The following is a 12,485-nucleotide window of genomic DNA, read 5'->3' as shown; positions in this document are numbered from 1 at the left end:
TGGGTGTAATATAAATGGTATTGATAAATCATGATGAGCTGTTCGTGCTGTTGAGTGTGGATTGTGGAAGTCAAGAGGGCCTCCTTTCCTCGGATTCAAGAATGCTTATCTCAAGCATCCTCCAGAGCTTTCTTTCCTGGGTTCAGGCTGCTCCCACCCCCTCTGTGATGAGGAGAAAGGAGAGCAGGAAACAGCTAAGGGTATTAAAACATTGCACCCTTGAGGACAGCTGGAAGGTAAACTGTTTCCAGCAGGGGTTACTGTTGTTTATCCCGTGGTATGAAAATGCCTGATGTGGGAATGGGAAGCTACAGGCTCATCCACAGAGAAGACATTTTTGTTCAGGACTCTCCCAGTCCGGATCTTAGCCTGATAGCTTCAGCGGGTTCCCATCATCTCTTCGAGCTGCTACAGGCGCCTGGTTGGATGACGTTTGCTATCTGCTTGCTGCTTCTCTCTAGCTGAACCTTGTGTCATTTATTCTTCTGCCCTTACTTGCTATGTACTTTATAACCTCACTCATCAGAAACCAAATATACGGTAGTTTTGCAGCTGTACAGTTATTCATGGATATGTGGCCTTAGCAAGATGTTAGGTGAGCCACGCCTGTAATCCCAGCACCCAGGGAGGCAGATCACTGTGAGTTTGAGGTCAGCCTGCCTGATCTACTAAGTGAGTTCAGGACAGCCAAAGCTACACAGAAAAACCTGTCTCAAGAAAATAATCAACCAACCAAACAACAACAAAAAGATGTTAGGCTGAGCTTTACCTCTGTGAGGTAGAAATTATGATTTTGGATAATGATTTTTTTTTTTTTTGAGACAAGGTCTCCCTATAGAGTCCTGGGTGTCCTAGAATGCCTTATGTAGATGAGACTGACTTAGAATTCACAGAGATCGGCCTGCCTCAGCCTCCCAAGTGCTGAGATTGAAGGCATATGCTACCATACCTAGCTCATAATGGTATTTCAAGTTCATCAGTTATCAGAATTAAGTAAATAAGCTAGCAAAGGTAATGCATGGGAGCAAGGCCCAGAACCCAGAGTGGATTCCTGAACATTTCCTAGCATGGAAGTGGCGATGGTATGGCCTGGGCTGGTATTAAGGCAGACATTGCCTATCACCTCACAGACCCCCTTTCTCACCCACATTGTCAGTTCTCTTGGTCTTTGCCCAAATGACTCATCATTAAAAGGCTTCTTCAGAGCACGGTTTTCAAAACAGCACCTATTCTCTCACTGGCATTTCCAGTTCCCCTTAGTTCACTCTGTGTTCTTCCTGGGCATGGCACAGCTGCTCATAAACTCATTTGTATCTCTGCCCACATTGTCTTGCTTACTTCGACGTTCAGGACATAGTAGGAGTTTGAAGAACACTCCTTAAAGAAACAAGAATCCCAGCACTCAGGAAGGCAGAGGCAGGCAGATCTCTGTGAGTTCGAGGACAGTCTGGTCTACAAAGTGAGTCTAGGGCACCCAAGGCTACACAGAGAAACTGACTCGAAGAAACAAAACAAAACAAAACAAAACAAAACAAAAAAAGGAAGAACGAAGAAATGGGAGAAGTAAAATCGCCATTTTACTCCTTCACCCTAATCTTCTTTTTGCTATTCCCAAATGTCTGGGGAGCAATGTATAAAAATGTTATACCAGGATGAAGACAAAGAGACAGGGAAAGAGAACAAACCGAGTCTTCTTGGGGCATGCTGATTTCTCAGTGGACAATGACTGAGGGTAGCCAAATGTGGCTGTCAGCAGAAATTTCTATGCTCTTAACTAGCTAGAATATTTTAGTGCCTCCCCCCCAACCAGAAGTGAAGGAATGAATGAGGCTCTGCTGTAGGAATAAATAGTCCACTGAACAGGAGAGACACATTTTAAGGTCCTCTTTTCCCTTTTCTGTTTTGAGAGCTGCCATATCTGTACTTACATAGGTGTGTGCTTTCTAGGAAGAACTGTAAGACACTGTCATGGATAGAGATGGTAAGGATATCTTTAAAGATTTTTCCTTAGGAAGGGGGCTGTGGGCCTTGGAGTTGTAAGCCTCTTGTGGCAACCAAATTGAGAAGATGGGGTGCTTTTCTCTGGTCTTGGGAAGGATGACCCCCTGTTTTCAGTGTCTGGTGCTGCTGCTGGAGGCAGAAAAGTGCCAACCAACTCCCCCTCTGGCAGCTTTTCCCAAGGATCTGAGAGAGTAGTCAACCCAATCTGTTGTTTTCTTTTCCTGTCATAGAGACAGGCAACTACTTCATGGCTGAGGAGTCTTCCCAAGGGACTATCCTGTTCCTGAGAAGGTCTGAGTTACTCCCCAGCATCCTCTCCCAGGGAGAGCCCAACACCTCATGCAGACTAGTTCATTTTGCTCTAGGAAGCTCAAAGCTGTGGCTTAGCCCTAAGCTGGAATCATCCAGCGGGCCCCAGGCTGAGGCCATCTTAGAGACAGCTGGCTAGCAGGAATGATTGTGCTCTCAGGCCCCACAATTTCTTAAACTTCTTGGCATACTCTTTCCCTCCTCCGGGGCAATTAGAGAAGGTATCCGATCTTCCAAAACCTTCTGGAAGGTAGCCTTCTTATCTGACATAGGGCATCTTGCCTGTGGCAGGGCTTAGCCGTGCTGGCTGAGGCATATGAATTTGTGAATCCAAGCCATCCGGACAACGTGTGAGAAGGGAAAGGGCTTCGACCGGAAGCAGTTTCTTGAACACAGTCCTATAAGCTCCCTTCCCACTAAATACGCGCCTTCATCCAAAAAGGGCAGCCCAATGTGTGTGAGTTAGAAGCATGCTGTCCTACTGTGGAGCAACTGGTGAGCTAGGGCCACCCCACCGGAAGTGACCGCAGCACAGTAAGGAGCTTGTTGTAATTACTCCCATTCTGAAATGTAGAGCAAACTTTGCTTCTGGCCAGCCAGAGCTGTTAGCTGGATTGTCCGACTTGCAGACAAACGCTGCAGCCAGGAAAGTCCCCAGTGGGATTTCTCTGGCAACAAATGAAAGCCCTGGCTATGGCCCCTGAGCAAAAAGCCCTTCTCTGTGAGAGCCCCTCCCCCACACCGGGAGCTGCAGCGAGCATGGACGCCCGTGTGTGGTGGGCTATGGGCACCCTACCCCACAGTTTTAGGGCAGCTGTAGGCCCCACCTGGGGACCCCACGGCAGCACAACGCACGCAGCCCACTCCTCACGGCTCCCGCGATCTCAGCCTCAACAGACAACATTTTAAAGGCACTGTTTACAAATCAATTTCCCCTTCTATTTAGGCCTCTCCAAGAGTAGACCCTTCGGCTTGCCCAACCCAGGCCCACCTGTCACTGGGGCTTCCTAGCCAGTGGCCACGCTGTATTGATCTTCTTAATCCCCTCCCTTTGAAACACAGAGCCAGCTGATGCGGAGTTCCTCAAAAGACTCCCTGCCAGGCCCCTACCTCTACAGGTAGCTGCGGATCGGAGCTAATTCCCCACTTAAAAGTCTTAATTGGCGTCGGGGGGTGGGGTGGGGGGGTGCCGGAAAGTTTTCCCTTGTGTTTACAAGGTGGAAAGAAAGGATGGCTCACACGCACGCTTTAATCTGTCTCTCTCATTCTTGGTGGAAGTCGGGTGCGTTTTATTTTTAAATTGTTTTTTTTTTGTTTTTGTTTTGTTTTGTTTTTGCATTAGGATTGGAGGGTTTGGAGATGGTGAGATAATGTTTCACCTTACAGGTGGAGCCGCCAACAGGTGGGGGGGGGGGCGGGCAGAGACACTAGTATTAGGCAAGAAAGCCGGCGACTCATTTTTTTTTTCTAATTTTTTTTTTATTTACAAGAAGCATCTGCAGTACAAAAAATGTAAACTTTGATAGCTCATAATAATAGAATAAACTCTTTATGTACAAAAATACATTTTCATATGAATGAAGCATCCTGAATAAATTAAAGCACCCTCCAGCCCGGTGCCTGAATAGCTATGCAAGCGTTCAGGTTCTTCCTGGAGCAAGCCCACAGTGGTGGGGGTCGGGATCCATAATGCATGAAGCCCACTCCTTGTGTCTCCTTTTTAAGCCCTTTCATTGTATTGTCAGCCGGCTCAAACCGAATTTTCATGCTCGTTTTTCTTCATTAGAGTTCTACAAATTGTAAAATTGACTTTTCACCTCGTCTTCAGGGCCTCATCTGCCCCTTTCCCAAATCACACTGAAGTGGTGGCTGGGGTCAGTTCTGAGCGAGTCACAAAGGAGGTTTTGTGCAGTTCAGAAAGTGCAAAAACGAAAGGCCGTCTGGGGGGGGGGGGTGTAGGCGGAGCCGGTGTTGTGGGTGGGGAAAAGGAGCAAGGGACAGCCTCAGAGAGGGTGCCGCGACTAAACCGGCGCTCAGGTATCCCCACCCTTTAAAGCTCCCGGCGTCCACCTGGGGGTGAGGGCGGGCCCCCGAGGCTTCAGCCGGTTCTCCATCTATCGCTCATTGACCGGGGGGGGGGGGGAGAGGGGGAGGAAGACGGGATTAACGTTGTCTGACAAAGGCCTAGTGGTACGGCATGAAACAGGGCGTCGCGTGGAGCAGGTCTTTGGGCAGGCCAGGGAAGGAGAAGAGGGGGTCGCCGGGGCCGTAGGCGAAGTCTTCCGAGGCCGAGGGACTGCTGGGGTCAGAGAGCGGCGACGCTACAGTGGCGCAGGGGGAGGCAGCGGCCCCGGAGCCCCAGGACTCCGTGTCGCTAGCAGGGCTCGGCGGGGGCCCGGCCAGGCAGGGGACACACTGCGGGGGCAGGAGACGCTCCCGGGCACCGCCCCCGGGGAGCCCTTGATCTGCCAGGCGCAGCGTCTCAGCCAGGGCCCAGATGTAGTTGTAAGCGAAGCGCAGGGTCTCAATCTTGGTGAGCTTGGTGTCGTCGGGGAACGAGGGCAGCACGCTGCGCAGCGCGTCCAGGGCGGCGTTGAGGTTGTGCATGCGGTTTCGCTCGCGGTCGTTGGCCTTGACCCGACGGCTCCTCCGCAGGGAGTGCAGCAGCGCCTCGGAGCGCACCCGGGCGCGACCCCGACGCCGCCGCCGCTCCTGCTCCTCGTCCTGGGCGCCGGGGACGGCGGAGGAGCCGGTGGGCGCGCTCCTGCGGGCTGGCACGGACAGCCCCGGGGTGGGGGCCGCGGCCCGGGGCCTGGCGCAGTCCTCGTCGTCGGTGAGGAGGCTGGACGGGTCTCCGCCGCCGCTGGCGCTGCCGTCGAGGTCGGAGAGGCAGGGCTCCAGAGGGGCCGGCATGGTGGCAGCGCGCGGGAGCGACAGACGGACAGGAGGCTTGGGGGTGGGAGGTGGAGGTGGCGGCCCTGGGTGTAGGCCGAGGGCACCGCTGTCTCGGCTCACTTACGTCCGAGCGGGGGCTAGCCTGTGGCCCCGTGGCAGGCGTGAGGGCCCGGGGAGGTGGCGGGGACTCAGGGGGTGGGGTGGGGGGGATGGATGGATGGGCTTGGCCTCCTCGCCTCGCCTCGCCTGCAGGGGCCACGCGCCCGGCCGGTCTCCCGAGTGATGTCGCCGGCGATCAGATCAGCTCGTGCGAGCACGGAGTGTGTGGCACACGACCGGCCTCAGGACCCCTTTAAGTACGGATCGCAACAATGGGAGCCCCCCCACCTCCCCGGCCACCTCCGCCCCCGAGGCGGCCCCGGGTGAATGGAGCGAGGCGGCAGGTCAGCCCCGTGCGGCGCCGGCCTATCTGCATAATTTATGCTCGCGGGGGGCCGCCCCCGCCCGCCCGGCCCCCCTCCTGGAGCGTGCCCGTAATTACCGCCGGCCAATCGCTCGCCCGGCCCGCTCGGGGGGTTGGGGGGGGAGAGAGAGGGGAGCGCGATCCAGCCAGGGAGGCAGGGGCGGGGGCACGGGGGGCGATTAGCGGCCGCCCGAGGCACACTCCTCCCTGGGCAGCGCCCGCGCCTTAGGCCGAGGTGGGAAGGGGGTGGGGGTGGGAGTGGGGGGATGCGCAGCCCTGGCGGAGAGTGGGAGCTGGGCGGGCGGGTTCGCATCCCCTCTCCTGCTGTTGAGGGCGCGCGTGAGTTCGAGCGAGCGTTGTCCCCTTTCCTCTCTCCGAGCCACCTCCTGTCCCTTTATTTAGACGAAGGGGCACCAGCGCGGCGCTGGACGCTGATGTTAGACGGTGTTCGTAGGTCCCCGGGCAGGGCGGTTTTGAAACCGTGAGAGTTACCGGAGGGTCGCGCCCTCCCCGTGTGACTACCAGACGCGAGGGAGGGCCAGAGAGTAGCCGCAAGTCTCAGGGAGGGGTGGATGTCCCTGCGTCGCCGAGGTTAGCGAAGAGAGGAGCAGGAGGAGTCGCTGAAGTAAAGGTTAAATGAGTTCCCAAACCGGGCTGGGTCTCGGGGCCCCACTCCCCCTGTCCACCACCGGGTACCCCTCCTCAAGTAGCAGAGGTGTGCCAATCCCCTCTTCTCGGGAACCTCGCTCTCTCCATTTCTGAGGATGCCCGCCTCAGGGGCCCACCCCGGTCCCGGCTGGCTGGCTAAAATGACTTAGCTTCTGTCCCACAGAAGGCAGCAAGCGCACAGTGGGGTTCCCTCCCCACCCCCACCACTCTGCCCATTCGGCTCTGAACTTCCCTCTTCCTACAGGGTGTCCTCATTTTGCAGGTCAAGAGTTATTTTCCTGTTTGCTAGAAAGCAACAGAGGTTCTCCCCCCCCTCCCCCCCCCCCCCGGGAGCCTCTCAACTGCACTTGACAGGAAATGTTCAGTTGGGAACAACCCTGGATTGTGGGGTCGGCGGATTAAAAACAAAAGGAACACGCTGAGGTCCCTCTTCAAACGTGATATCTGAGTGGTGGCCTCAGTCCCCGTGCCTGGCCTGCTGTCCTCAGGGGGGCTTTTCTTGGGACACCAGCGCCTTGGGGGCGAAGGACAGCCTCTTTGGCAATGGCTAGCCCTCGCCCGGTGGCTCCTTCCCTCTGCAGCTGGTACTGTAGTCACAACCTAAGCAGAAAGCTAGGGCGCAGTTACAGATAAGGGCTTGAGGGGTTTTGTGAGAAGCGACAGGAAGCGGCTGTAATCAGATTATGCAAGAAAGAGTAATTGTTGACAGATCCTGGGGCATCCCAGGAGCCCAAGGGCTGCTGGGAGTTGTGCAAGCAACAAATAGCTCTGGGGTAGACCCTGCTTCTTGCCTCCTTCTGTCCCCATGACAGCCTCTGGTGGTTTCAGTACACCAACTCTAGCCTGGTCCCGGCTCTGTATCTGTTTCTTTGCGCTTCCATAGACATAACCACAAAGTGGGCACGTTAAATCTACAGAAGATGGCCCTTCTCAAGCTCTGAATGCCAGAAGCCTGAAGCCCAAATCCAAGGTGCCAGCGTGCTTAGCCCTTGCCAGTTTCTTGTGGCTCCAGAATGTCCTTGTCATAGCTACAGCTGTCCATCTCTGCCTCCTGTGTTCACACATCCTTCTCTGTGTCTTCTTAGAGAGTTGCTGAACTCATGGCACTGCTTAAATCCAGGGTGACTCCTCAGCTAAGGTCACATTCGGAGGCTTTGGGGGCCTGCCGTGGAAATGATGATGGCCCCTTTCTAAGTCTGACCAGCATCTTTGGAATAGACATCTGTCAGGATTCTGGCTGCCCCAGCTCTTGAAGTACCTTCCTACTGGAGGCTTTCAGAGCATGAGAATTCACTCTCCCGCTCTGTTTGACAGTTAGGCCACACGACTTAAAATTCAGTTGGTCAAAATGAAATTTGGGCTCTGAGCTAGTGGCTTTTTAAAGGTCACTTGAATGTCGGCAACAACCCGGGAGAGCTATTGGCCACTAGTTAAAGAGGTGTCGAGGGAGGAGGTAGTAGGCCTTGACTGCCCTGTGGCATTTTTCTCCCTGTTTCTCTTCTAGGCTTACTCTCCTCCTTCCCCAGACTGTCGAAGAGGTCTGCCGAGTGGGGCTTCTGGGCTCCTGTTTACCAGGTTAGTGTTTGTGGCTTAGCAAGCAAAGCGGGGCCCATTGCCAAAGCTAGACACCTGCGCTCATTTCATCTGGAGGCAACCTAGACAAGGCGACTGTTGTATTAAGCCTGGGCTTCCAGGCATTGGGGGTGACTGGCTGAGCGAGGCACTGACTACTAATTGCTGTTTGGTGGGGCTCAGCACTAATAGAACCCACGGAGATTATTTCTTCAGCCCCTGGACCTCATACACAGGAAACTGAGGTGTGAGATGAGGGGGGTCTTTTCCCCAGGTTACCCTGTGCGGCCCACAACTGGCGCTTTTCAATCCCACCTCATGCTTTTATGTCTTAGCGCACTGCTGGCTAGCCTGGGTCAGGTCCCTAGAGCTTGTCAGGCAGGCCTACAGTCTCAGGACAGAGGGGAGACACAGCTACACAGGGCGTCAAGGCCCTCTATCGCAAGTTGTTGAGAACATCTTTAAGGAGCAGACATGAAGAATACCTCCCAAAGGGAAAGGGCCGTCAGGGATGGCTTCAGAGTCGGACTTGAGAGGTGTCAGATGTGAAGAGATGATCTAGGTGGGTGTGGGATGGCGATGGAATAAGTATAGAAACCCAACCCAGATGGTGCTTCCGTGTCTGGGAAAGAGGCAGACAGCTGTGGTGAGCCTCGGATGGTGAGGATAACCTTCCTGTCTCTTCCTTCTTCTCCCTGTCTTCTCCCTGAGCTGCTTACATTTGCTCCATGCTCACAGATCAAGGACACTGGCAGAAGAGACAAGAGGCAACCATATGGTTTTGGCCATGTAAGTGCTGAAGCTTGCTTGCCACCCAGAAAGCCATGTGCCCTGCCTGGTATGGGTTATATCTGACCAGAGAGGATCTGTTTTCACGGACACAAGACCCCTTACGAGCCAATAGTGGATGACGGCTTTCTCCCACCATTGTTCACCTTTCCTACCCGAGCACCAGAGGACATTGCCAGCTTACACTCCTTGTAGCAGCTGCTTCCTCTGTGGAGGAGTGGAGCCCACTTGCTTCTTCTGGGAGGGCTTATATTCCTGCCGGGGAGGTGCACGTTTCTCCCACCATCTGGACATCACCCAGCCCAGGAGCACATCTGGGAACACCCCCCTTCACAGAGAACAATAGGATGTGCCGTGGGCATGTAATTGGTCCAACCACAGCAGGTGTCAAGGTGGCGATGCTGCCCAGGTGCGCAGGCTCCATGATGTGTGAAGCACCCAGCTGCCAACCTGCTTCGAGGTAAGAGAGGGTGCTGCAGATGTCTTCAAAGACTAGGAGCTACGCCAGGGTTTCTGGAGTGGGTGAGGTAGGGACCACAGGCACACATAGCTAAAAACTAAGTCTTGGCAGCCCAAGAAACCTAACTCGGGCTCCCAGGGGGAGGCAGGTTGGCAGTTTTACTTCCTTGTGGAGAAGGCCTTCCTGGGACCAACTTGTAATGATGAAACAGGATTTCTACAATAAGAGACAGGGAGAGGGGCTGTCAGGGAGGGGCAGGCATCCAGGGGCTCTAGAGGCCTTTGATTATTTTATTTTTTCATGGAGGGAGAAAGGCCAGAAAGAGCAGCAGAAAGTGGTGGTAAATTATGAATACACATACATGTATATATATATATATATGTGTGTGTGTGTGTGTATGTATGTATATGTATGTCTATATATGTGCATGAATGTGCTCAATGCATAAACAAAGCCGATCTGCTGCTTGCAGGGTAAGCTTCAGGATTTTAAAATGACAACAAGCTATAGTGCTTATAGGGTCTCCAGAGCTGGAACCGATTGCTGTTTGTGGGGGACATCTCCCTCAACTCTGTCAGTGCCTCAGTGACCATGTGTATGACTTCATTTGGAGTTAGTGTCTGTGGCTTCACAGCTCTTTGTGGAAGAGGCAATGCTGAGCCATGTGGCCTCTGTGCCACTCACCCAACCCCTTTAGAATCTCTTCAGTCTGTCAGTGAACAAATAATCTGTTAGAAATACCTTGCTAGCAGCCAGGTTGCTGGGTTGTTGCTCTGATATTACAAGTTTGGGGATGATAATCCTATGTGTGTGTGTGGGACATCATCACATCCCATTATTCTTCATCACCTCCCAATGATCAAATATTAATTCCAAACCATACATATATATGGACTCTCAGCTGCAATTCATGACAGGAGGACGACCCTGCTGCCTAAGGCATTCTGGGGCTTGGGACCTGGCAGCATGCTACCCTGACGGGGCTGTCAGTAATGGCAATGTCTGCAGGTGCAGCCTTGCCCAGGAATTTTATAGAAAGCGAAGTGATGGAGATAGCTACCATTTCTAAAGAAGACTGTCTCACTTTCATCTTGGTTTTGTTTCTGCATCTACCTGGGGGGAGGGGTGGCATTGGTTTTGTGAGTGACACTCAGAGGGGGAAAAAAAGGAAAAAAAAAGTCAAAGTCTTTTTTTCGGAATAAAAGGCCAAAAAGGTGCCGTGCCTCCAGAGGAAGGCCTGGGAGGCCGATGTCAGACACCGAGAGTCCCTCCCTCTGATTAAGCACACTGCAGACAAGCAGTTGTGTTTCCACATAAGAGCGGCAGGGTGGGGTTGGGAAGGGGAAACAATTCCCTATTTTCTTTATTGATGACCCATGACAGTTGTGGAAGGGGGTGTAAAACGGAGGGGGGAAACGAGGCAGGAGGGGGGAAACAGAGGAGCCTTTCAGTGACAGAGCAAGGAAAATGGCAAATTATCCATGGTTTCCCGAAATCCACGGAGGCCCCCTCGGCCCCTGCCCTGCCAAATACAGTGCCGTCTGTATGCATTTGCCACCTCAGAGATGTGTGCTTGAAGATCCCCGGCATTGTGCATTGGTGTGCCTAGTTGTGTCTGATATGCTCTGGGGGTCAGTGGAAGCCCCAATGCAAATCCACTTTGTTCTAGTGCGGGTAAGAAATGCAGCCCAGATAACGCGGAACAGTCAGCCAGACGAAGAAATACTTTCTGCAGGAAGTTTTCAAGTCGGGGTGGGACTGTCGAGGCTGTGCTGGCGAGCAGGGGGACAGCGTATGCTTTGGATGGCCCTGGGTTTGAAGTTTGTGACTTGGGCCAATGGGCGGGGGGACCAACAAAGTCCTTTTTGTACCCATAAAAAGAGCGAGGGAGAAAGGAGAGAGAGAGAGAGTGAATCAGAAGGGGTGTGCTGGTTTGTGCAGTGAGGGCCCAAGAATTCAGGCCCAGAACCGAAGAGGGAGGGGCTGAGGTGGGAGGCCTGGAATCCTCTGATACTAGCCGGGAGAGGCCGGGGTTGGTCACCACAGAACTACCCGCAAAGCCTTGGAAGTTAAACCTTCCGGATTTAGAGGAAACTAAGAAAAACCCGCAGCCCGGCTGCTACCGTCAGTAGGGTACCCAGTCTGCCCCAGCCACAGGGAGCCAGCTCGCTAGGGCCAGCGTTCATTCCGCCACCTTTTATTCCTATCTGTCTTGTGTATTTGTGATTTTTTTTTTCAAATGGCATCTTCCTTGCGGAAAGGGGAGAAATGTGAAAACCACTGGGCGTGTGTGGGTCCCACGTGTGGCGAAGAGGTCCACGCGAAATCTACCCCAGCGAGCGGTTTATGCGAAGAATTCAAAACTAAGGTCCGAAACCGAGGGGCGCCTCTCCTTCACTATAGCTTAACACCGGGCTACCTAGCCTCCTGTTAGGTTCCAAACACAATTGCATTTTGTTTGCAGTAATTAAAATGTTTTAATGAGACAACCATAAAATCCACCATTAATTATTTTATTTCAAACACTTCTGCTTGCTTTTGAACCAGGTCTATTTAGAGATAGTTTAGAGGGGTAGCCCGCGGTTTTATTCTTTCCTCTGCATTATGCACAGGAGTGGAGAAGTCATTTATAAATAATTACACAATGTTTTGGGTCTTTGGGCTTGTATAATATATCAAAGCGATTAGTACACTTATTGTCCTGTGGTAAATGCTCTCCCCCCCTCCTTTCAGTTTCGCTAGCCGTGTCTTCTAGCTAAACCTTCTTCTGGAAACCTTTTGTCTTCTTCATTCTTTTTGTTTGTTACAGTCCAGGGCCATTCGCCGTATTCAAACTCTCGCAGCGGGGGCAAAGAAAGCGGCTCCGGCGGCAGCGCAGGTTTTACCATAACTTTCCGGCATCTTCTTTTCTTCGAGTTTTTCCCAGACGACCTGAGGGGCGATGAAGCATTAGAACATACATGAATTATTGGTACTCCCCTCGAGTTAAAGGGAGCGAGGAGAGCGCCTCGTTTTTCTATGGCCCCAAGGGAGGAAGCGAGCGGGCAGCGCAAGTGTATATTTATCGCTCTGATCGTCCTCGGGATGCTCGGTCCTCGCCGTGGCCGGGCGCCCCCGGAGAGCCGGCGCTTCTCTATCTTTTTTTTTTTTTTTTTTATGGAGCCACAAATAAAGTTCTTCCCACGCCGGGGGGCGCCGGGTCAAGCACCGGGCCGCGGTGCCGGGGGCGGGGGGGGGGGGACCGGGCTCCTCTGGTGAGCGGATTAGGGCCGCACGAGACGCGACCGAGCCGCGTGGCCTCGAGCCACGTGAGGACCCGGCCGGCTT

The 12,485-nt window shown here is 53.4% G+C and overlaps 1 protein-coding gene and 1 long non-coding RNA gene across 2 annotated transcripts; one reads left to right on the top strand and one right to left on the bottom strand.

Moving 5' to 3' along the window:
- The first annotated feature begins 4,294 nt into the window (after positions 1 to 4,294).
- On the top strand, positions 4,295 to 11,635 carry LOC132652801 (uncharacterized). Its single transcript, XR_009590359.1, has 4 exons — positions 4,295 to 4,347; positions 7,842 to 7,912; positions 8,648 to 9,158; positions 11,420 to 11,635. It is a non-coding gene; the product is annotated as an uncharacterized LOC132652801 (long non-coding RNA).
- Positions 4,495 to 5,223, bottom strand: Neurog1 (neurogenin 1). The gene has a single exon (XM_021651194.1). It carries the CDS (start codon positions 5,221 to 5,223, stop codon positions 4,495 to 4,497), a length of 729 nt encoding a protein of 242 aa, XP_021506869.1.
- Positions 11,636 to 12,485: the final 850 nt, after the last annotated feature.

This window comes from Meriones unguiculatus, chromosome 3, assembly GCF_030254825.1.
Source record: "Meriones unguiculatus strain TT.TT164.6M chromosome 3, Bangor_MerUng_6.1, whole genome shotgun sequence".
Taxonomy (NCBI): Eukaryota; Metazoa; Chordata; class Mammalia; order Rodentia; family Muridae; genus Meriones; species Meriones unguiculatus.
The sequence above is the reverse complement of the archived record's forward strand: the minus strand, read 5'-3'. Positions and strand labels throughout refer to the sequence as shown.